Genomic DNA, 24,084 nt, shown 5'->3' with positions numbered 1-24,084 from the left:
GAAATACCATTTAGTATTTTTCATCTATTTCAAAATTTTTGGAAAATCAACTGTCCCAAGCGGCATTTTTGTCACGGGGGCTTTTTTGCAAGAACGAAAATCGAAATCGATCTGAACAATTCTGTCATCGTTTAAAATTTGCTGCACTTGATTAACTCTACTCTTAAAATGGAATTCATGACTTTATGAGGCCCCCTAGACCTCACCTCAAAGGCCCTTCGGCAGTTTGCCCCTTGCCCCCTCCCGGCGGCCCTGTCCCCAGTCCACCCCGTGGCGGCGTTTCTGTTACAGTTTAACCGAGGCTCTCGTCTTAGGAGTGAGGCCAAGCTCTACTTCCTGAAGTTGAGTTAAGAAAAATGTAAACAAGCGTTGGGAAATGACGACTAAGATGATTTAACTGCTGAGATGACTAAGCTGCGAAGGAATGCACACAAAATAGGTATTTTTATTTGGATAAAATCTCCATTTATCATAAAAATTCTACAGACCATTTCATTTCTAATCAGAGTTCAGATACCGTGGCGCCTCAATCGCGATTAAAAACAATCTTTAGAGTGTGAGGGATCTCTTTACGGATGCCTTTTTTTACAAATTATATTTTCCGACTTTGTGGAAAATTTTAGCCAGATAGCGTGCAGTTGCCATGAAATGATGAGTTACACTCTCCAAAATGCAAGTAGCAATACAAAGTTCCACGTGAACCTTTGTTCATTTTTTTCTGTTTCATTTTTCTTTTGATAGAAATTTAGAAAATATGTAAACAGGAAATAAATCTGTAAACAATTCAAATTTGTTGTTGGGTATTTATTTTTATCTTGCAAGCATTTATTTGCTAATGCTTGGTTTAGAAGAATCATATGTAAAATTTGATGTCCAAAAATCACAACAAGATGGTAAAGCTAAGGATGATGTTGTGGTTAAGAAGGATGATTGCCTCTTTTTGAAAAAACTTGTCTTGATAGAATATAATAAATTGATAAATTCTAAACAGTAAATTTTTGTCATAACATTTTTTTCAGTGAATGTGCAGCTGTATGACAAAAAAAGGTTAGATTTAGATGTACAATACCTTTGAATGGCTTCTGCTATGGTTTTGAGTGACCTTGATGCCAAGTCTGCTGGCCATGGCATTATTGGCAACAGCACTTGCATTTCAATTGACAATCTAGAAGAGAAGACACAAAATTTAATAAGATCTGGCTTTCTTTGGAAAAGAAATGTTGGACAATCATCAACTAGAATATCATCAAGAGCCAGATTTTTTGTGCTGACTAAGTCCACTCTGGAGTATTACAGGAATGAAAAGTGTGTAAGTGGCATGCTTAATTTTTTGGGCAGAATTCAGTGGCATGGTCAAAGTTAATCAAGTCAAGGGTGTAGAGTAAGAGGTTGGGCAAAAGGTACCCATCAAACTTTCTGGGACGTTTTCCTTTGGTTGCAAGCAAACAAGCTTAACAATTTTGGGAGGATTATTCTAATAATGAGCACCAAGTGGAAATATTTTTCTAAATAAGAAGAAAATTGACCAACCACACCATTACCCTTCTGGAGCCACACCACTATCAGAATGACATAGGATATAATCAGTGGCATAGATCGGCAAATTCATAGGAGGGAGGAGAAATTTAGATTTTCAACAAAAATCTACGTAAGCCATTTGATTTTTTTATAAATTTGGACATAACATAATAACCACATTGGAACTGAAATAAAACAGGAGACAAAGTCTTATCATTTACTCAAAGTCTTATGTTAGAAATCATACTACTTGATGATCTTGTGGTCTTCTCCTCTAAAAAGGCATTGCCAATTACCATACCTTATTAAAAGAGATTGCTCATCTGATTCAGAACAACTGAAGAAAACATTATTTTAGCCTAAATGTATTTTCTCTCAAAATATAACACTAAGACAAAAGAGTGATGGCCAGGTCATATTTTTGAAGAGATCAGAAGTTTTCTGAGCAAATAGCAGCAAATCAGAAGTTTACAGGTGGGTCTTTTACCTTTTATGACCCCTTGCCATCTTTGCTACTGGATTTGAGTCTGATACCACTTCAATTTGAGTATTCTTTCAAGGGGGGGGGGAGGGGGGGGGGGAAAGAAAATAACTCACAGTGTCTCACAATTGGTCTATCATTTTGTGGTAACCAGCACACATTTGCCATTCAATATAAACAATTACAAAATATGTAAAGTTTTTCAGGTATTTAATTGGATGTGATGTAAAAAGTAATGCCACTTGTGTGTTCATACTATTTCAATATTGCAAACGATGGCAAATTTATCTGAAAATTTTTTTATTGATATTTACAGATCAATTTTCAACCTATTAGATACTTAGCAGCGAGAGTATGATAGAATTTGTAACAAATATAATGTAATGATTTATCAAGCATGTCATAATATTTACAGTATAATCCGGCTATAACGTACTTCAAGGGACCCAATGTATTATGTATGGTATAAGCGAAGTATGTCGTAACGAGGGTAAGTAAAAATTGACTAAAACCAAGCACACCTTTTGTCGGGACCAAGCACACCAGTATGTTATATCCGAAAGTACGTAATAACCGAGTATGTTATAATGGGATTCTACTGTAAATGATGGACCTGGAACTTTATAAAGTGTTGAGACTGTATTTGATTCTGGTGTTTCTTGTTTACATATTGCATTTTTTGCATTAGAAAAGCAATAAACTGGGTATTTAGCAAAGTCAAACAGATTTGATGCATGTTCAATGTTCCCTCTTTTTGCACTATTTTGAATCATTCTTATTACTAAACTTGTTCTTTTCTTAATCTTAGGATAAATTAAAGGGAAGCTATCCATTAGCTATGATACACAGCATCTCAGCTTTTGATGAAAACTCAAGTACGATGAAAATTGAATTACCAGAAGAAGGAGCTGTTCTCTTACAAGCTGGCGACAGATACAACTGTGAGCAATGGATACAAGCAATCCAAGAAGGTGCTTCTTCCTTCTTCAATAAAATGATTTTTTGCAAAACGTATCATAACTTAAATTTGAAAAAGTATCAAAAAGTTACTTATTTGTATAGATTAAGGCTTTGTGTCCATACCACAAGTGAAATAGCAATTTGTGGACATAAAACTCTTTTGGTGCATGTTGAAAAGCATGAATCTGACTGCCAATTCAAAGCAATAAAAAGATACAAAAGTGGCTTAAGCCATTTGTCAATCAACAATTGGCCAATTAGTGAGGGTGTTACCTCTCACACGCTTATTGATTGGCTATCATTGATTTACAAATGGTATGGAACAGGCCGGTTCTAAGTTACAATACGCTTAAAACGGGCAATAGTTAAACTACCCTGTCTGTGGATATATTCATATCTATGTATCCATTAAAAACGTTATAACCTTATCTTTTGGCTTTTCCGCTAATCCACGTATGGTTTAAAAGATACCCTGGTTAACACTGATCCACTCTGGCACAAAAACGGGTTGAAAGCTGTCCGTTATTGCGTTCCCACTAACCCACTTGAAAACGGTTCTCTGACCCACCTGTGGGCTTGTGGAAACGCCAATCCCGGATATCTTTCGATCCACTTTCAAGAACAACAGCGTTTTAAAGAAAAAATCAAGGACTGTCGCTGCTGCAAATACTGTTTTCCATAGCTCTGTATGATTTGGTTTTTTATTATAATTCTCTGGATCTGATTCCCCTGAAGGGGCAAAGGCTAAGGCCTGGATTCTTTTTCAATCTGGATACATTTTAACCCGGCTTACTGGAAACGATAAAATCGAGCGGAATAAAACGATTAGTAAAATTGCGTTTCCATTGACGCGCTTTTAACCCGTTTTTGTTTAAACCTGGACCCCAATTCGCCTGATTTGAAATATTCCTTTCTTTATGCTGTGAAAAATAATGTCTTGGGTGTTTGCGGCCTCTTTAAATTTTAGGGCAATATGCACTTATTTGTTTCTTACTAGAAAAGGCGCCCCATGGGCATGTACTGGAAGCGCCATTAAAGCAAGTGACCATTTGAATTGTTTGTTTTACAGGCATCAAGCAATGGTCTACTGTTGATTCTGAAGTTGTAGATGATTCAGTGTTTGAGATGGAAACTTTCGTACGTCTATTTCTTTTATTTTTATTGTAACCAGTTCATATGCACTAGCGAAAATCAACTGTATTTTTAAATTTGCTAATCAGTTCAACTCTCCAAGGCCTGGGTTCTCAAGAATTCCACGTTCACACACAAGAGGTGAACTATTTTGGTTAAAATTCTTAGAATTTGTACCCGAATAAAACTGCATGCCCTCTTTGATATAATGTGTCAGTAACCAGTAGAATGTGACAAACTCTTTTGAAATTTTTTTAAAGATTGGTTTCATTTTCTATAGGCAAAGTTTCCTTCCCAGTTGGTTCCTCGGAAGTCAACATCTTCGGTTTCTGAAGGTAAAGCGCCATATTTTCAAAAGGTTCTATTACAATTGTAAAACCCAGTTTAGATTCTGGGTGTATATTCCGGTCATCTGTGTTCTTGATGTATTTAGATAAAAAATTTAACGTGATATTTTATTTTTACACTGATGAACTTAATAAGTCCGCATTTTAGACAGGAAAGTCCGCATTTTAAACTGGGAAGTCAAGCGCGAGACTGATTGAAAAAAGATAGCAAAATTCTTCTTCTCAGAAAAAAGAATAAATAATAAAAAAACAATAAAGTGAATAATTGTAGTTTGTGGACAAAAATCAGGCAAATTTGTTCTTGATTCCACAAATTTTTAACATTTATGCATGTTTATTTTATGTTATTGGTATTAATTCGTTGCTAGTAATGTAAATCTTAATTCTTATGGTATAGATGATTTCTCGTCTAAAAACACTTTAATAAAAGAAAATAGTTTGTTTTGGAAAAACCAAAGAATCATAGTTAACGGAAAAAGTAAAACGTTGAATTGACAAGTAAACCGTCTCTGATTTTCAATGTTGACGATGGAGAGGTTCTGGAGAATTGAAATAAAAACAACGTTTACAGGTTGTGAAGACACAGCAAACATGAGCGGTGAATTTGCCATGATAAAGTATTCACGTGCTGGAAAAGCTTCGATACCTCATGAACGAGTATTCAAGCTTGATCGACACAATCTTGTATGTATTTGAACATTTGTTTACATTACGTTTTCATTGCTGTCGAAGATAAGACAATGATTATTGAGCGGTTTCAAATTTCAGTTGATATATGGAAAGAAGTGCAAGGAAACTTGTTAGAGTAAATTTATGAAGGAAAAATAATAAACAAACAACATAGAATATAGAACCAAGTCGTTGCTGTACAAAAAGGAATCAATAGAACAGATCTGTTAAGCTTTTATTCTCGTTTGGCGGGACGTTGACTGTCTCAAAGATCCCGTGATTTGAAGTTGCGTGGCTGATTTTGTCGTTGCTGCCAAAAGTAAGCTAACACTTGTAATAATTATTTTCAAGGCTTTCAAGAATATTGAATATATACTTTGGAGCTAATGAAGTAGAGAAATTCTTTTTGCAGCAAATAATGTGGCGAAAAGCGAGGAAAGAATACTCATACAAATCAACATGTGAGCTATGTATTCTCTGTTTTTATAGCAGCAATCCGACACTTTGATTAGGTCCTTACAGTAACACAACGGTATAAGAATTGAAGTTATCATAAACTTTTTGTAGAATTCTTAAAGATTTATCTTATGTTGTTTCTCCTGATTTTTCTTTAGTATTTAGATAGTGCCCTTAATCATAAACAAACCTTAAAATGATTAGTTTCTGTGAGTGCAAAATGTTTCCTCGATTTTTTGTTGTAAGCTGTGTTTAAGTTTTCAATGCCAGTGCCAAAATTTTTAATCTAAATAAGAAAACCGATTGTTGAATCATTAATGTATATTCTCGAAATTTAATCAACAGTGGAAGTTAGCAAGATCGTTGAAGTACGTTGCGGCCAACAGACGAGAAATTTCGTCCAATTTCCATATTCAGAAGTAGAGAAGCAGTCGTTCAGTTTACTATTCGAGAGAGAACAAGGTTTGCTGATCTTGTGGACTTTATATTCTTCTGTTTTACTTCAATTTTCTCTTCACGAAGCTGTTTTATTGCTGTCACTTATACAGTTTTGATCTAACGCCAAATGACTTTTGTCACATCGTGCATCGGTTTGATTTCCCAGTACTCCTCAGACGCTTTTCATTGAATACATTTTCACAATCTATATTCATTTTTCAATGCTCGTTCAACTTATTTCCTCTGCAGGTGAATGGAGCTCGCTTATGTCCCTTGATCTTATCTGTGATTCGGTTCTGGCTGCCCAGTCTTGGAAGCGCTGTGTAAGTACCACCAACCAATCAGATGTTCGCTTCTTTCTTCATTGACCAATAAAATTGCTTATGCTAGTAATGATTACTCATTGATTAATGATAAGCTATTTGGTATCCAATGTCATGAGCTAATTGACCATTTGAATTCTTGCAGAAACATTTTAGCTGGAGGGGGTTTTGCTGTTGCATCATGTTTAGTTTTTTAGCAGACCCAATCAAAATGATGTGATCATTTCAGGGGAGGATCTTCTTTGATAAACGGTGCTTTTTTCGAGTACACAATTCAAGACACAGGGCTAAATTCTAAATTGTCGCTATTTAGTTGCTTCTCATGAGTATCGCTTGGATTCTGTCTAACTGCGCTTTTCGTCATCGCGTCTATTCTGGGTTTTAGGGTCAGTTATATCCAATAAAAGAACTTTTCAAAAAGCGTATCGTTGTTCATAGACCTTTTTAAGACCTAAAGCTAAACTAGAAGGATCGCTAAAGAAACGTGAAGAAAGAAGGTCCCACAGCCAGTATGACTCAAATTTGAAAGCCTTGCGTTGAAGCGATACCTATTTGGTCTATTAGTAAAGTGCCAATGGTTTTAACTTTGAATCACTGTTCGCAATGGCTCGGGGTATCTGCGGAAAGAGGTATCATGTGAGAACGGTAAGCTGGGAAAACCGTTTCAGATGAAACAAAGCAAAATTAAAAACAGCTGAAAGCAACTGAGAAGTGAATTATGAATTTATTGTTATAGTCAGCAATTATTTTGAATCTTGGATGCCAAAATTCAAAAGAGAGCGAGATTGTATACATCCAATCGAGGCAAGACTCTTTTGCTGCTAGTTGAAGAACAAGCAAGGTTTTAGTGCTACATGCAGATTTTAAGTTTTGTTGAGTTGATGTGAAAATTTGCTGAGTTCTATCATACCATCACAACCCTTACTTAAGCCTCTGTATATGTCCCAGTACAAACATCTCTTCTGATGGATTTTCTTTCTTTTTAGCTGAAAGCTTTGGTATACGGGGACGAGTATGAAAAACCACTTAGATCCTTCCACGAGACTAAAGATCCGATTATACTGTATCCTTTTGATGTATTATAACTTGGTTCAACATAAGGCGTTTCTGATGTATTTATATTGTCATGTTAATTATGATGACATGCCAAATGGAATTGGAATCGTTAGCTTTGAATATCATAGGAATGGTTGATGAAGTAAGAGCTATAACAAACCTGCACTTAAAAATGATATTTCTCTTGGTTGGAATGAATCAAAAGTTTCTGACGTGAAGATTTGGCGATCGGGTAGATTTTGTATCTCATTTTGCAAGCAAGTGATGCTGTTTTATTTTACTTTCCGAGCTTCGTTGTCAACGAATCGACTCATCTTCGAATCGACTATGGTTGACTCATTTTCGGGAAATTAGCCGCTCATTGTTGAAGTAACAGGCACTGCACCCCGTTTCATCTAGTATCCATTTACAAGAATGACTATCTTTAATCGATTCGTTGATAACGAAGCTCGGAAAGTAAAATAAAACGGCACCCCTTGAAATGATTCAGGGACTGCTAATGAAAATTCTACAAGGATCTAGTTTAGCGTCCCATGGCCTCCTGTTTGTGAGAGTGTATATTGAGCAAAAGTATTCTTGACTGATGCTGGCTTAGATTTCTTGCTGTGTTGATCGCAAGGTAAATCATTTCCCTTAATTAGTAACGAAGATACCTTAGACGGGTATGGGCGACTCTTGAACATAAAGCTCATATTTCGCACGAAGATGCAGCCAGCTTCATTCAAAATCTCTCTCCAGAAGTAAACAAGCGCCATTTGAAAAACTTTATCAGGGTGAGAATATTCCTATTGATTCTGAACTGTTTTTGAATATTTTTTTATAAACCAACGATGCATTTTAACTCGACTGTTAGTTTCCTTTTTCAATTCAACTACGCCGCCCCGCCTTTGATCAAAAGAAGTTTTAGCTGAAAGGATGCTTTCATTTTGAATCATAAATCTAAATTTTTTGTTTATTGCCAGTACTTCCACCGAACTAGAATTTATTGCATTTTGTACTGCACGGAAGCAGTCGCGCAGTTTGCTATTACCACACGGTTGTTTGAAATTGGAAATAAATACACCACGAAGGTTTCCTCGTTCAATCGCATGATGAAATCTGCTGGTTTCTCACTCCTAAAGCAACAGGGTTGAAAGTTTTCATAGGCTCAATGAACAAATTTGAAAATAAACTGTCTGAGAAATGATGTCTGTCAGCTTTGTCTGTCTTGAGAAACTATGAAAATTTTATCTTTATAAAGGGTACACTAATTTACCAAAAAGCATATGCACTCTTGATAATGCAACGAAAGTACCATATTTATTCCAATGCATCTTTTCAGAACATCGTGCGCACTCAGTCTGGCTCCCGCCAATCTTCCGGATTGCTTAACTGGGATTGCTTTGTGATCCTCTTCAATTCTTTTGTCAACCAACCTAAGGTTTGTGATAAATTTTCAGCCCTGTTTAAACACCTTTTATTTTACTTCTTAAATCGTCTCATGCTCTTTTCAAGAAAATTTTCAAGCAAATGAGTTCATTCTCATTGTTAAAGTTCTAGAAGTGTTACTTGAAATTCTACAACGAGAAAACTTGTGAGGAATGTAGACCGGCATGCATTTGAGGTTTACCATTTATGATTCGTGTGCTACTATGTTGATCTAAAAATAAATTTGATTTATTTTTATATATATTTCATGCTAGTCGTTTCGTCCTCTAGGTCTATGAAATCTACAAGAAATATCTCAAAATGTTTCCCGATTTAGGCCTAGCGCCGCAAGAGTTCATGTCTTTCTTGGAAAATGAACAAAAGGTGTGTAAAAGTTAATGAGAATACTTGATTTTGTTGTAGCTCTTGCTTTCCAGAATAATCTCTAGCAAATATACCAACAAGGCAACAGCAATAAGCTTACAGAATATTTGAATTTTATTGTGCAGGTTTCCGATGCCTCTTTCTGTTATATTGATTTTCCCTTAATGAGTATCAACGATATAAAACCAGAGTTGTCAGACAATGCCGAAAAATTTTGTTCTTTAAAGTCTTTTCACCTCAAAAATTCTCAGAACATGGAACATTGATTAGAGACAATGAATGTTCTGCCCTGCTATAGCCTTCTCGACAGCTTACTGGACAACAAACACGGCAAAACAATTCAATTTAATTTTTTATTGGTAAACAGCGTCGTGGTTACGGCACAATCGAGTCTGTGAGTAGGCTAGACCTGCTTCTGATATAGAAATGGGCCAATTAATTGAAAACAAATTTGAAAAATTTAGTTGAAAAAGGAATATGCATTCTATCTCCGCCACTTTTTTACTAAAAGTCTTGATCCCATTTTTGTCATAAACTTATACAATGTTAGTTGTAAACAAAACATTTTTCACGACTCGATACTACCCTCAAACATATCTTGCGATTGATTGCTAACAACATTTGTGAAAGTTCGATTGGTGTTGTAACTACCATTTTATTGATATCTTCTGCAGGAAACAAACATTACGCTAAAGACGTGCGTGGATCTCATCGAGTACCACGATAAATCTCACTACCTTTACAAGCGAATCTGCGCGAGAGGGAGCCCACACGCATTTCAAAACAGTCGTGGATTGCTTTCTTATCACGGCTTCCTCAGGTAACTAGTCTCTCACTTAAGTCGTTTCTATAACTTGATTTTGCCTCAAAGTTAGTTTGTCTTTATGCTCAATTTTGTTGTCATCTTTTGGATCCTTTGTGTGGAACACTTGTCAGTTTTTATGACTTTTAATTGTCCCTATAAATTTTTCTGCATTTTCGTAATTGTAACTTTTTTTTCATATGCTCGCTTACACTTTTTAAACACATGTCCTTGTACTGTGTTTGAAGATTATGCTTAGGTCATATCTCATTCAAAACTGAAGAACCAAAAAGAATCATAAATTATCAGGGAATTATCAGCACATAAAATTATTTTCATTTTCCCCCTTTTATGTACCCGAGTTATATATATTTCCAAGTTGAAAGTGCTCTATTGTCTTATTGCATAACGTTTTATTGCATCCAATGTTAATTTCAGTTTTCTGAGAAGTAAAGACAATTCAGCGTTCGACTTCAATCATTTGATTGTTCATCAGGTAAATCTCATTTTGCTTTTTGTACATAATTATTCCAACGTTGTGCCTTGAAAAGCTTCTACCCTTGTTATAAATTTGCTGCTAACCATTGGCAGATAACAAAAAGAAAATACTATGAGAATTTATATCTTTCTGCATATCAGTCAGCTTTAGTGTTCTTGAGGATATTTCTCTATTGTTAACAAAGTTTGCCCCTTATTTTTGTTTTCCCATTTATTGTTAATTCCAATGTCTTTTCAAAGGACATGGATCACCCATTATCGGACTACTTCATCAGCTCATCGCACAACACATATCTAACGACTCACCAACTCAAGGGGCTTTCGAGTTGCGAAGCTTATGTACGGACGCTACAGCAAGGCAGCAGATGCCTGGAAATTGACTGCTGGGATGGCCCAGGTAGCTTTACTCCCATTCTTTTAGATTCCTATAGAAACTTGATGTATTCGTTCTTGACAATGTTTTTGGCTAGCTGTCGTATTCTAAGGGCTGCCACACATCAACATTCTATAGTAATTTATCGTTGTTTTGGTCGGAAATAACAAATGGCCTTGCTTAATTCGACGAAAACTTTAAGTCCTGCTGATGATCTCGAATAGGTTTATAAGCCTGATAGAAATTGGGAACATCACAAAAAGGGCAAAAGGACCCGTGACAAAGAAACATCATATATCAAATGTATATATATATATCAAATGTATCTGCTTCGTAGAAAGAAAGCAATGCTTGCAAGAGTAGTGATTCACCTTTCTGTTCCATACCGACATCAATTTCGATTCGTTTATTTCGAAAACAGTCTAGATAACTTCATTGGATCAAATATCATTCATAGTAGGTTGATCGAATGTAACTGGCAGCTTTGGCTTAAAATTTACTGGTTATTTATTTCTTCATCTAAAATTTATCTAAAAAGCGTTAAAATGTTTTCATTTCTCGATCACAGATGAGCCAGTTGTTACCCATGGAATGACTCTAACGACAAAGATTAAGTTTCGAGATGTCATTCAAATTATAAAGGTACATTGCTTGTCGATTTCATTCTTAATATAATTACTGACACATAATTGGTGACATTCCTGATGTCACAATTGTTTTAGTTTTGTCATTATTTTTTTAATTGCTGATGTCATAACTGTGAAGAGCTTTACTTGTGTCATTGTATTTTTATTTACTGACGCTATTTTTGATAAATTTACTAATGCCATATTTGATGATATTACAGATTCACTATTGATCAAGTTACTGGTGGTTTTATTATATCGATTTTTGTTGTCACTGTTGATGACATTACTGGTGTTATTAGCTTGCCCTCTAAAGTTAGCGTTTTGAGCTGGAACCGTTCAGGATTTCATTAAGCATTTTTTTATATTTTTTGTTAGGAATATGCCTTCGAGACGAACCCGTTTCCTGTTATACTGTCATTGGAGAATCATTGTTCTGAGGAGCAACAAGTTTGTGTCTACATTTATGGTTCATTAGTCAAATTGGTGCTATTTTCTACAGAAAATTCAAAATTTTTTCATGATGACTTGTCGATATCGAATTATTTCATTCTTTTCCTTTAAAACATTGTCACAAATTCAAATTTCTTTTAAGTCATAATATCGTATTGACCATTTAGAGAGCCCAATGTTTGGAGTAAAAAGCCTTAATCTAAAGCCGTTACAAAATTTAACAATTTCACGAAGAGTGGGATGCTTAAGATTCGCCGTTTCTAATTCGCAGATAAGGATAAATTGTATAGAGACATAACTTGAATCAAGACCTCGGTATTTGAAGTATTCCCATAAATATCTTCGATCCTATGTTTTCAAATGTTTAAAGAAATTAATGAGCTGCATTCAACTTATTGTAGCTCTGTTTTACTGTTGTACTGAATAAAAAATCCATGCCTTGCAAGAAGTCCCAAATAGCGCTGTAAGGATCGTTACAAGCAACCCAGTTCGTTACATTGCTTTTGCTGCTCTGCTTATTCAGAATTCGAGCGGATCAATTTCCGGTTAACTTGTAAAAAAAGAGACAGCCACACTCAGTTACAAATCATTGAATTCGCGTGCCCCACATTGCTTGAGAATTTTTTCATTGAGTTTTTGGATCATGACAAACGGTTTCCACTTCCGTCTAAAATGGATCTTAGGATGCGGTTACTGAAAACTGCATAGCCAAAGAGCCATTGTTAGCCAAAGAGCCATTGTGGTGCAAATGCTAGAACCGTCTTTGAAGAGAGATCAAAGTGGCACCCTCTCTGAAAATTTATAAGAACAACAATAGACTGGGGTGTAGCTTAAATTCGTTTTACTTTCCTTTTAGTTTGTATCTTGTTGTAAATTTGTCACTTTCATATATTTTATTTTCAGTTTAATGCTGCTATTTAAATTTTGTTTTAATAGGTTGGTTTGATAAATATAATGCATGAAACAAAGCCATAAAAATTTTGTCAAACGAAAATTTTAAAATTTCTAACGTCATTTTGTATTTTCTTTCGACTGCAGTGCCATGGATAAAACGTTTTTACGTCTTAACTGTTTTTTTGTGTTTTATGTTTCTGTAACCTTTGGCATCGTTACAACCTCTACAGTATTACTTATTTCCTTTCAAGAGTGCTATGGCAAACTTCTTTGTAGCTGAATTTGGGGATTTACTTGCCACGGAGGATTTGTCTGAGAATAACACCCTCCCTTCGCCAAACCAACTGTTGCGAAAAATCATTTTGAAAGGAAGATCGGTTCCCAAGAAAAAGGTTGGTAAGATTAAAATGTTGTTGTCAGGGGACCTATGAACTGATATCATGTGAATTCCTATTCAATGAATAAAATAGAAGCAAATGCATTGATTAGATGATAGTAGAGACGAAAATTAAAACACTCATTGAGATAAAAAGCTTAATTTCAAATGGACATTTCCTTTGCAACTCATAGATCTATGGATTCAGGGTATGGCTAATCTACACGTAACGCATTTTTTCTTCATCTGCGTATTTGATGACAATGTCTCAATTTACATAAAGTATTTAACATAAGCTGCACGCAAGCTTGATAGTTTCGCCAACTGTATGATTAGAAAGCCAGCTATGGAAGTAAGCCCCCTGGATTTTGAAACGGACGAATGGTATTTTTTTTTGATCCAGTTGATTTATTTTTTGCTTTTTTGCAGTCGCGTCCTTTTAAGGCAGTTGCTGGGCGACAGGTATATATTTTCCGGTATTTTTCATCGACCCCAATCAGCATTTTCTTCAATCATATTGTTTTTTTTAATTAATTATATCTAGGCGGGCCTCTTTTCGCTGTATCTTCACAATTGAATTCATTAAATGAATTTTCAGCATTTCTTTATTACTTTTATTATGAAATTTTTTCAAAAACATTTGAATTTAACACAAAGAGCCGCAGTTTATTAAAGTGCGCAACTTAATTAAAAACATCACAACAAAGCTTTAAGAAAAAACTTTGAGAAGAAAATCTTTAAAGTGTATTCTTTAAGTGCAAATGTTATGATTTTTTATTATCATTTTGACCTAATCATAACATCTTCGTTGCGTTTGATAGTATTTTCTATTTTCGCTTAGAATTTTTGAGGATTCTTCAAAGTAAAAGGTTTTGCACATAACATTTTTTGAAATCTTTTTGACGATAAAAGCTGCTCGACTAAATTAGAACTGGTTTTTTCTTTTTCCTCATAACCAGAATTGCTTACACTTTGTGAGCAAATGCTTAATTCCATTTATTTTGGAAGAATATTATCAATAAATACTGAAACCATTATAATTTTTATTATTTGACTGCGACGATCTAATTTATTAGCACCAACGTTTAGAACCAATAAACAATTGAGGTTCCTGTTATGTTTTGTTATGTAATATTAATTTTACTTTTCTCCACAGTCATCAGTGTCTACATTCAGTGGCTTTCGATCCTGGTCGCAGGTAACTTTTTTAACGATATCATAACTCACAAGGACTGACAAGCTAATTCTCTTTGTGTACAAAAACGGAGCAGTGCGAGCTGCTGCTAGACATCTGAAAAACAGATGAAAACGAGATCAGAGCTCTTTGAACGAGACTTTTCTTCTTGCAGTTTAATGCAATTGAAATGAAAAAGAAAGTCTTGCTCAGAATGTGTTATTCCATTGACATTTCTCTTACTTGTTTTTAGTAAGCTTTTTAACCCTTTCGATCTCATTCGCGTGCTTTCTTGTCTCTTTTATCGGTAGGTATCGATTCAGTCTAACGCGTCTGAGACATCAAAAACAAAATTAAAGCCAGTTTTGAGCTCGGACACAATCAACACGGTCATTCCAGAGGTATCGTTTTTTACTAATTTTATAGAGTTTAGAGTATGAATTTGTCTTAAAAGAATTGGTTCCTTTTGGTTGAAGAGCTTTGCTATGGTACCTTGATCATTATGCTATCATGTTAAATTTTTATGAGAGAGTCAGAAAGCCCTCTTTGAAAATTTTGAGTTTCAAATTTATTATAAAAAAGCATTCCCGACTTGTGTAGAAAGGAAGAGTTTGTTTCCTCTCGTGGACACTTCAGGTAGGTGAGAGATTAGCGGTCGCTGATTGGTCAAAAACAACGAACCAATAAAACGCGCTTTCTTTATATCACTTAAAATTTTTCGATATATTTTTTCTGTTTAATTTTTGATGTTATCTGACCCTTAGAAAACTTATTTTAGAATTTATGAAATAGAGATAATGATGATAATTAATGATTTGATATTAACAAAATCATTTAATTGATTTTTTGTGATATCGCTTCGTCAAATATAGTACAACCATATTACCAGTAGCTGTTTCGTACTGGCTGTTTTCTTGTTTCGTTGACTTTTGTTATACTGTCATTTTGAAGACACACTTAATACCGAATGAATTTCGTTGGCAATTTTTAGCTAGGGTGCTTAAAATGCAATCTTTTGTTGCGAACACTCTGTGAAATGAAAATTAAATGTTTTTTGTAGGATGATTTGTCACTAAACGCTGAAGATGTGAGTGCTTTTTGATAATTGCTTTGTTTTGCAATAAAATTTTTTGTTCCAACCTTAATAAAACTGCGTTGACTTGAATGTACTTGGTAAATTCTTTATACTGTAAACATCAGTTTTATATGATATTCTTAATATCTTTCTAGAATAATTATGCGCATTTTTATTGTTGCTGTTCCTAGGCAATGTCATCATTTGATAGTACTTCAAGGGCTCTATTCTATTTTTCACATCGCTGCAATGCACATATTGAGTAATACTGGCAATATGAAATAGTTAAGGCCCTAACTAAAAGATTATACTAAAAGAGCATATTGATACTTAATAGGTCCAGGTGCCTCTGGCAGGGTCGATGAGCCGGCTGATTGTGTACTGTAGAGCTGTTCCATTCAAAAGACACGACTTCAACGAAAACTGTTGTGAAATGCACTCTCTCAGCGAAAATGCCGTTATGGATCTTATTGAGAGATCTCCACAAGGTGAGAAGGCCCAACTCTGTGAACTTCTATTTATGCTGTTTTTGGACTTCTATTTATGCTGTTCTGTGAACTTCTATTTATGCTGTTAAGGTGTCATGTTCCATAATGTCTTCTCTCTGAGGCTTAAGATTCAGCTCTTTCACAAAACTGCTATATTTATTGTTTATGTAACATGACACCAGAATTTAATTACAGTTATAGTACTGTACAGGGAAAATAGATAAGATTACATGATATGCTCCTTACCCAGGAAATTGCAATTATTATTAACAATTTCTTTTACGTTGGCAAGAAGGAACAAAAGTACATATAGCTAATAAGCTAATTAACGCCAGCAAAATAGTTTAAAACCTTCTTTACGATGTCCATACGAAACCTACAGAAACCCTATATCTTTAATGAAAATTTTGCACAATCTGCAGATTCAAGTATGCCCATGCCATGATTTTATTTTTCGTTTCAACTCGACTAGTGTGTTGAAATCTTTAATTTCCCTTGGTAATGAGGACCACAAATGGTGACCTCTGTACTGAATATTCTCTATCCCGTATGATGTTGCCTTCACTTTTGGCAATCGCAAATGATTTTCACTTCTCAGATTGTATTGAATATCTCAGTGAAAATATTTTTCATAAATGTTGGATTTAGATTGTTTTTCGTTTTGAATGTTTCAATCATGAGCAGTTGCAGATTGAGCTGATGAATAGTTCCGTATTTTTTCTTCAACTCGGCTAGCTCTGATTAACTATCTTTGCATACTAATCGCAGTGCTCTTTCATGAATGCGATTTAACTTTGAATTAGTTGCTCTATCATGAAACATCCATACAAATGGACGTCACACCTAACAGTTTCCCTTACGTTAATTTTTGAATTTCCAATTATGACTGCTGGTTCAGTACTTTTATAACCAATTATCATTAGGTTGCATTTGTCATCATTTAGTTTTGAAAAGTTGTCCCAGAGCTATCTTCTTCTAATTGTTTGATAATAGTATCAAGATCCGGATGGCATGCAAAGATTGTGGTATCATCAGCATAGTTACAGATCTTTGTGCGATTTGCAAACCAGAATATGTCGTTTAAAAATACATTAAAAAGTAAAAGCCCTAGGACTGATCCTTGGGGTACTGCAATTTTAATTTCTTTCCAATCACTAAAAGAGCTGTTCATCTTTGCTCTCTGTTGTCTATTTGATAGGTAGCTTCTCATGAGCTGAAGGACATCCATGTTAAGTCCATAGGCATTCAGTTTTGCTATCAAAAGACCATGGTTTACACAATCAAAAGCCTTTGAAAGATCCATGAACAATGTTCCTGTTTTCAATGCTGTTCTTGCAGTGTTGCAAAAGGTTCAACAAGACATGCTGTGTGTTGTACTCTTGTCTTAACCCTCCTAATAGTGGTGAAAAAAGGCGTGCAGTAAATTCAGATAAATGTTTATGCATTAGTCGCTCAAATATTTTCGCGATTGTAGGAAGGAGACTTATTGGTCTATAATTGTTTTTGCTCATGTTATCATCCTTCTTGAAGAATGAAGAAACATCAGCATTTTTCATATCATCTAGGAAGCTGCTTTCTTCAACAAGTTTATTAAAAACCTCCGTGACAGGAAAACAAAACAGATCTGCGATGGACTTCAATATTTTTGCAGGGATTGCTTCCTGTGGTGAACCCTTCTTAGGATCTAAATTTTATAACTGTTCTAGCATTTCTTCGACCGTGATCGTCCTGAAGGTAAAGTTTAACTCTTGACGGACGACAATTTCTCGAGGACTCTGGGTTGTGACTGAAAACTTTTTACAATTGTTAAGCAGGGATCGTCCTCGTGATTATTAAAAGGCTCTTGCTCGTGTTCATCGGTGATACCAAAAGTTTCCGTTATATTTACAAAATAGTTACTTAGAATCTCAGCAACTTTACCCTCATCTGATTCAACGACACCATTTTCTACAAGGGTGATACAAGAGCTGCTTTGAATCTTCACAGTTTTCCAGAACCTCTTGTTGTTACTGAAAACTTTTAGGTCATGTTGAGCATAGTATGCCCTCTTATTTTGACTTAAGATTTTAACAGACAGGTTTCTTTGCCTCTTAAAAGAATCCCAATTTTCATTTGTTCGTGTTTTATTGAAACTGTATTTGCCTTTCTAAGTTCTTTGGTCAAAAGGATCCATCTTTAGCCAATCTAAGGTATTTTTCTTTAGAGGTGCTTGCTCATCTAGTATGCTCTTAACAGTTGAATCGGAAGTATTGAAATCTTGCTTCATTATATCTTTAGCCGTAGTCTTATGCTATTGAGGCTTTAGTTTCTAAAATTGTTTTGTTTCTCTTAGTAAATTTCAACAATATATTGTGATATCTATTTGATTTTTTGAGTTCTTTTGCAGATATCATCTATATATCAAGAAAGAAAATGCTAAGGACGTATCCCAAGGGTTCGCGAGTCGAATCTTCCAACTTCAATCCGATGCCGATGTGGAAAGTTGGAGTACATATGGCATCTGTAAATTTTCAAAAGCCAGGTACGCATCTTTCACAATGCAGGTTTTGTCGGTTGAATTTGAGAGACCATGTTACTGCTCAGGTGGCCAGTTTATTTTATGTTTAGATTTTGGTCTAGAACCCATTTGCTATCTGAAGGTTCTGATAATCATTTCGAGGCTTGCTTCTTGTATACACAACAGCTTACGTAGAATCATGTTTACTAGATTAAATGTCCCTCCTTAGAGACACGCTCTTATTTTCTCCAGTACAAAAAACCTCAGCCTAGAACACTGTAGAGTGCCTAATTTTGTTTGAATTTCGGAGGAATCAAAGTTCAAATAGTAATTCAACCTATGAATGATGCTCAAGACAGGGACAGATTTGAGCACACGTGCTTGTAATGCAGTATTGCAGTACAGTTTGTTGTAATCTTCCAAACTGAATTCAGAAATTCAATTATTTTCCAATCCTTAGATGCCGGGATGCACATTAATCAAGGATTTTTTAGGACCAATGGAGCTTGTGGATATGTTCTAAAACCTCCGAACTTGCGAAAAAACAGTAAGTTCAACTTTAACTAAAAATGATCTGGGAAAGTCAATAATACACTTAGCGCAAGGCTTTCAATAAAACAGTGCATTTAAAAGGCCAGTTCATTTATTGTTAATTACTTGCTTGATTTCCCAATGTAGCAAAATTACTTTAGAGCAATAGCAAAGTTTTTATTGCAAAGTTTTTTTACGTGATTTCTAGTTGCTTTTATTTATTTATTTATGTCAATCCTGTTGACATTTCTAAATTCTAATTATTTTCCAACTGGTCCCATCGTAGTAATACTTTTTCCATTTCAATGCATCTCATCTCAGTGACTTTTTTCTTATCATCTGTGCGCACACTAAAAATTTTTATCTGCCATTTTTTTCGTTTCTATTCACTTTTCCTTTACCCAGCTACCGGAGATTTCTCAGATGCTGCTAACAGAAATTCCACTCAGCCAATCGTTGTCAAAATCAAGGCAGGTTTTTTCAATTTCTGTTTCTGATCATTGTAGAATCTGTTAAATTTGAAGTTTCATTTTGAAAATATGAGAATTTAAAAAATAATTCAAATCTCTAAAAAAATTTCTAGGTTTTATTGTAACATAGTTGACAAATTCTGCAACGCTGTCTCACAAAACAGATTCTGAAAGTACCAGAATTCTGACATCTTATAATTTTCTCAAACGTTCTCCAGATGACTAAACCTTGTATTTTTTAATACTGTATAGCATTTTTATGTTATGGCATTTCAAAGTTTTCATACAATCTAAAGTGGCTTTTACGATTGCTTCTACAATGGCAAAATACACTATACTGATTACACCTAAATTTTACACGAAAGTATTACTAATAGTTAAAAAATTAAATTGTGTAACGTTGTTATAAATTTGATATTTTTCGTTCAATCAAAACTGTAAATTGTTCAGCATTGAACAATATTCTTAATCGTTTAACATTACATTGATGTGTAATCTGGTATTGACCTCTTCAACGCTTCCAAGAGCCACCTAAATGTTTTTTGAATTTTGATTATTTGTATTTAAAAAGATTTGAATCCCATTAGAATATCGTTTCACATTATAAAGCTGATATTCTCTATAAAAATGATAACAAAAGAATGATAGCTCCTATAATTGCAAAAAATACGATGTAGCATTTGGTCTCTTAAAAAAGTGGAGCAATTTTATACAACCAGTGCTGATATAATCAAAGATTTTTTTGCTGCTGATATGAAAAATGATCTACTTCTATATATACTTTGTTTGAAAATAACGAATATATGATTTTTAAAACAGCACCAAGAGATTTGATATCATCTACTGTGACTTAGATTAAAAAAATCAGCTCTTTTCCGCCATGATCACACAAAAAATTTGATTACTCAAGATTTTTTGGAAATTTATTTTGGTTTTTAAATTTTGAAGGAAAAAATTTGCTAATATGTGTATTTAAATTGATATTTGATCATGAAATTTCATCAAATATCTGATATTCTAGATCTTAGGTGGTCATTTTGTCGATACGGATGTAATTGGCAAGTCTCCAATTAGCTTAGAGGTAGAAGCTGTTGGTTCCGAATCAAAGAACAATTATTTTTCAACCGAGGTACACCGCTTTCATTGAATTTAAAAATTTTTTCGATTTTTCGATTACAAAAATAATAATTTAACGGAAAAATAGCATGCTATGATCATAGAACAGAGACGATGCGCTTGAATTTATTTCTAGGTTGACCAAGCTATAGGACAGAGATAATGTTTTTTAATTTTTAAAGATTATGGCTTTAGTTTTTTAATCTTTTTCATCACGAGGTTTTCAGATCTCGAGTAAGTTGAAGGGTTATTCAAGTGAAATGCAGGGTTTCACAGAAGATGATACAAGAATCAGTTTTGAATTTCTCGTGAAGGCAATAATTGATAACTGTAATTGAAGAAATCGATATCTCGACAGTTGGCTCATTAAGTGATATTTAATGGCCTTCACGTGAGTTTGTGATTTTGAAGGTTGATTCAAACTATTGCAATCCAAGCTGGAAGGAAGCCGAGCACATCCTTGACATAACACATCCGGAGCTGGTGAGTGTTAATCAAATTTTGTAAAATAGTCTTGGTGAGGATGAAATCATCAAATTATAGGGCCAAAAATGCACATCCTTCTTGAATTCTTAAATCAATGCTAAAACTATCGCCAGATTATCTCCTAATTTTCGATCGAACGTTTAGGCATTTATAAAGTGAGGTGACATTTTTGGTGCTATTTCATATTTATATTGCTTATCTTCGTAAATACTTTTTCTTTTATTTTTCAGTACATTTGCAATTTTATATCAATTTTTTCTCCTTTCATCATACTTAACATGGTTTTTTGCAACTTAGTCTTTTATTGTAATTCATTTTTTCTTTAATTAAGGTTTTTTTATATAGATAAGTTTGTAAAGCAAATATTTTTACTTAAATCTGTAACCTATATGAATATTCTACAAAAATTAATATTAAGAAAGTAGCATTCTTTGATTTCAAACGCAAAATAATCGCACCTCCGTTCTAATTCTTGCCCGAGTCCTTCATATCCTCTTACTTTCACAGAGAGTTTTTTCACAGAAGGAACCGTATTGCATTTAAAGCGAAACAAAACTCTTTCTTCTTTTCAGTGCATTTTGTACTTCAAATTACACAGTGTTAACAGAGCGTCACGCCTAGTATTGCAGACGGCTATACCAGCAAGAAGTATCAAACATGGTCAGTTTACTTCATGTTTGCTTTTGTATCTTTCAATGTCGTAATGGATAATTTTGACCAACAAATGTGGGTGCGTGCCATCCAAAAGTTATTCAAATTACCTCACTCCAAAATTAAAAAAAAGCAGAAAAACCATTTTCTATAAGGTTCATGTTAGTTAGAATCAATTTATCTTTTTTTCAAAATCTAGGCTTAATTATTCGTTAATTATTAAAATCAAGAGTGAAACAAATTATTAATTTAGCATATTTTTTCAAGTTTTTACTAATATAAGCTGACGACTGTCATCGGAAGAAACTAATAAAATCTTCTAGATCTGTTTTGTGTTATATCATATGAATAGAAATGTCTTTATTTACTTCAGGTTTGAGGTATATACCATTCAAGACCCTTACGGGGGTGAACTTAAAACAAAGTGGAATATTTGTTTCAATTTCAATTGAAGAAAAGACTGAAAATGACAATCTTGAAGGCAACAAAGATGGATCCTTGGAAGAGACGCGGCGAAGAATAACGACGCTTTAGAAGGATTCTACTTAGTAAGATATTTTTGTACGAATTTTTGTAGTTTTTGTCTAGTTTTTGTCTGTGAGCAATACTGCATAATGCAGTCTAACCTTTTGTAATCTAGTTTTGATTTAAAGATTTTTATAGCCAAAATGAATAGTGTCTTCTTTGGAGATTATAGCTTTCAAGAGTTTGGGCTTAGCAACTTATCGAATCCTTGAAGACGCAAGAATACACATGGCAATACACTTGACAATACCATTAATTTTGTTGCTTTTTTCTCAGACAACAAAACTACTTTGATCCTCATGATGTGCTTCAAGATTTTCCCGTAATTCTGTCAAAAAGTGTTAGGAGGCATTCTCTTTCAAAAAATATTGCCGGTAAACCTGTGCGTTTTTTAAGATCTGTTCAGCAAAATATGCAGAAAGCAGAGACCGAACTATTGTAACAATAGATACGAAAAAACTGCCCTTTTTTAAAACCAAGCTATTAAAGAGATAAAGTGTAGTCTTCCTGTTCTTGCAAATTTGATATTCGAGCCGTAACAAAACGTCGCTCTCTAGCAGAGCACACCAGGGCACCGTATCTTAGAAGGTTTACTGCCGATACAGAATATTCATGCCTCAAACAATATGTAATTGCGCTGAACCGCAAACTTTCAAAGTCTAAGGTGCGCTCGGGCCCTGCGATTAGCAACTTAAAAAGAGAAGCTCTGCCCGTCACATGTAGGCCTATCCGTTTGCAGTTGCTCAACAAAGGGTATCACGGGCGTAGATAGAGCCTTCCAAAATTCAATATGGAGTGACATACTCCTTGCAACTTGGAAGCTAAGAGCTTGAGTTCCTTCGAATTGTGAGAATTTATTTAGCACAAAACGCAGGTATATTTTTGCCTTAAACTACATACAATTAAAGATGCTCACCAAATCACTGATACTGGGCCTAACCACGTGCAAGCAGCATTGACATTCTACGTCTTCTTGAAGATGCACCAAAACCACCAGTTTAATGATATTATGTTATAATAAGCTTTTCCCTTTATTCTTGAAATTTTGTTACTAACTAGTAAATATTCAAGAAATAAAACTTCGTCTCTTCTACGGCGAAAGCTGTAAGAAATACTTTTATTTGTTATTTAGCATTCTATGATGTTTGATCAAATCAAATCCCAAAAGTATAAGTGACAAGTCTGGATATTGAAAAGCGCAAACTCTTTTGTTTTGCATTCAAAAGAAATACATCGTGATCAACGGTTCTCGCTTTCGGCAGTTTGGGTGACCAATTGATTTGTTTCATTTTATTTAAAATCAAATGTTGAACATAACGTCCTATTTTTCAAAATGAATAAGCATGAGTTCAACTGATACTTTTCAAAATACGCTTTTGATGGACGCTACAAAGGTTCAAATGACAATAGTTGCTCAAAAATTGATCCATTATATACGCTTCCAAAATATAAGAAAGAATAGACGAAGAGAATTATCAGATCAAGCATGTTAGACAGACAAATAATTCATCCTTCCACTGAAAATTATGAAGGTCCAGTTCACACGATTCGACAAATACGCTACTATCGAGTTCGAAACATACGCTGTAAGGCCGGCAATGTGCTTAGACTCAGGTAATTTTAGTCCGATGACATGGTACTGACTTGCATGCTTGATGAAGCATGCTCTAAAGAATATATTCTCAAAGGAGCAGTAACGACTTAAGTTAATTCGAATGCACGATGATGGATGAAGTCTATTTCAAAGACCTTCTCGTCAGATCCTCCTCAGAGTATAAAAGTCAGGTAATGACGGAAGGTAAGCAGAAATTTAATACAGAAGCGGATCGAAAGAAACGTGAGAGGAAGAATGGCGTGTTTAATTGGCTCCAATTGGCAA

At 34.5% G+C, this 24,084-nt stretch overlaps 1 protein-coding gene across 2 annotated transcripts; it reads left to right on the top strand.

Moving 5' to 3' along the window:
- The first annotated feature begins 285 nt into the window (after positions 1–285).
- LOC135691656 (1-phosphatidylinositol 4,5-bisphosphate phosphodiesterase zeta-1) lies at positions 286–22,349 on the top strand. Of its 2 annotated transcripts, XM_065209587.2 has the most exons (31): positions 286–439; positions 1,020–1,309; positions 2,808–2,970; positions 4,029–4,096; positions 4,371–4,425; positions 5,009–5,121; positions 5,519–5,567; positions 5,908–6,024; positions 6,250–6,323; positions 7,310–7,386; positions 8,029–8,152; positions 8,701–8,799; positions 9,078–9,170; positions 9,845–9,990; positions 10,411–10,468; positions 10,711–10,867; positions 11,412–11,485; positions 11,848–11,919; positions 13,068–13,208; positions 13,622–13,654; positions 14,349–14,390; positions 14,678–14,767; positions 15,427–15,453; positions 15,779–15,929; positions 18,316–18,450; positions 18,887–18,973; positions 19,363–19,427; positions 20,449–20,556; positions 20,955–21,026; positions 21,602–21,689; positions 22,054–22,349. In XM_065209587.2, the coding sequence occupies exons 2-31, from the start codon at positions 1,076–1,078 to the stop codon at positions 22,212–22,214; spliced, it is 2,973 nt and encodes a 990-aa protein (XP_065065659.1). In that variant the 5' UTR covers positions 286–439; positions 1,020–1,075; the 3' UTR covers positions 22,215–22,349. The 2 variants fall into 2 exon arrangements, with proteins under 2 accessions (XP_065065659.1, XP_065065661.1); XM_065209589.2 differs by lacking the exon at positions 8,701–8,799.
- The last annotated feature ends 1,735 nt before the right edge of the window (positions 22,350–24,084 follow it).

This window comes from Rhopilema esculentum, chromosome 13 (assembly GCF_057945365.1).
Source record: "Rhopilema esculentum isolate cy_ngs chromosome 13, ASM5794536v1, whole genome shotgun sequence".
Taxonomy (NCBI): domain Eukaryota; kingdom Metazoa; phylum Cnidaria; class Scyphozoa; order Rhizostomeae; family Rhizostomatidae; genus Rhopilema; species Rhopilema esculentum.
The sequence above is the reverse complement of the archived record's forward strand: the minus strand, read 5'-3'. Positions and strand labels throughout refer to the sequence as shown.

What these genes read in the sequence shown, in the direction of transcription:
- LOC135691656 (XM_065209587.2), top strand. Translation starts at nt 1,076, where the DNA reads ATGGCTTCTGCTATGGTTTTGAGTGACCTTGATGCCAAGTCTGCTGGC. An exon ending in GATACAAGCAATCCAAGAAG is followed by an intron (nt 2,971 to 4,028) that starts GTGCTTCTTCCT and finishes TTTGTTTTACAG; the next exon opens with GCATCAAGCAATGGTCTACT. An exon ending in ACTATTCGAGAGAGAACAAG is followed by an intron (nt 6,025 to 6,249) that starts GTTTGCTGATCT and finishes TTTCCTCTGCAG; the next exon opens with GTGAATGGAGCTCGCTTATG.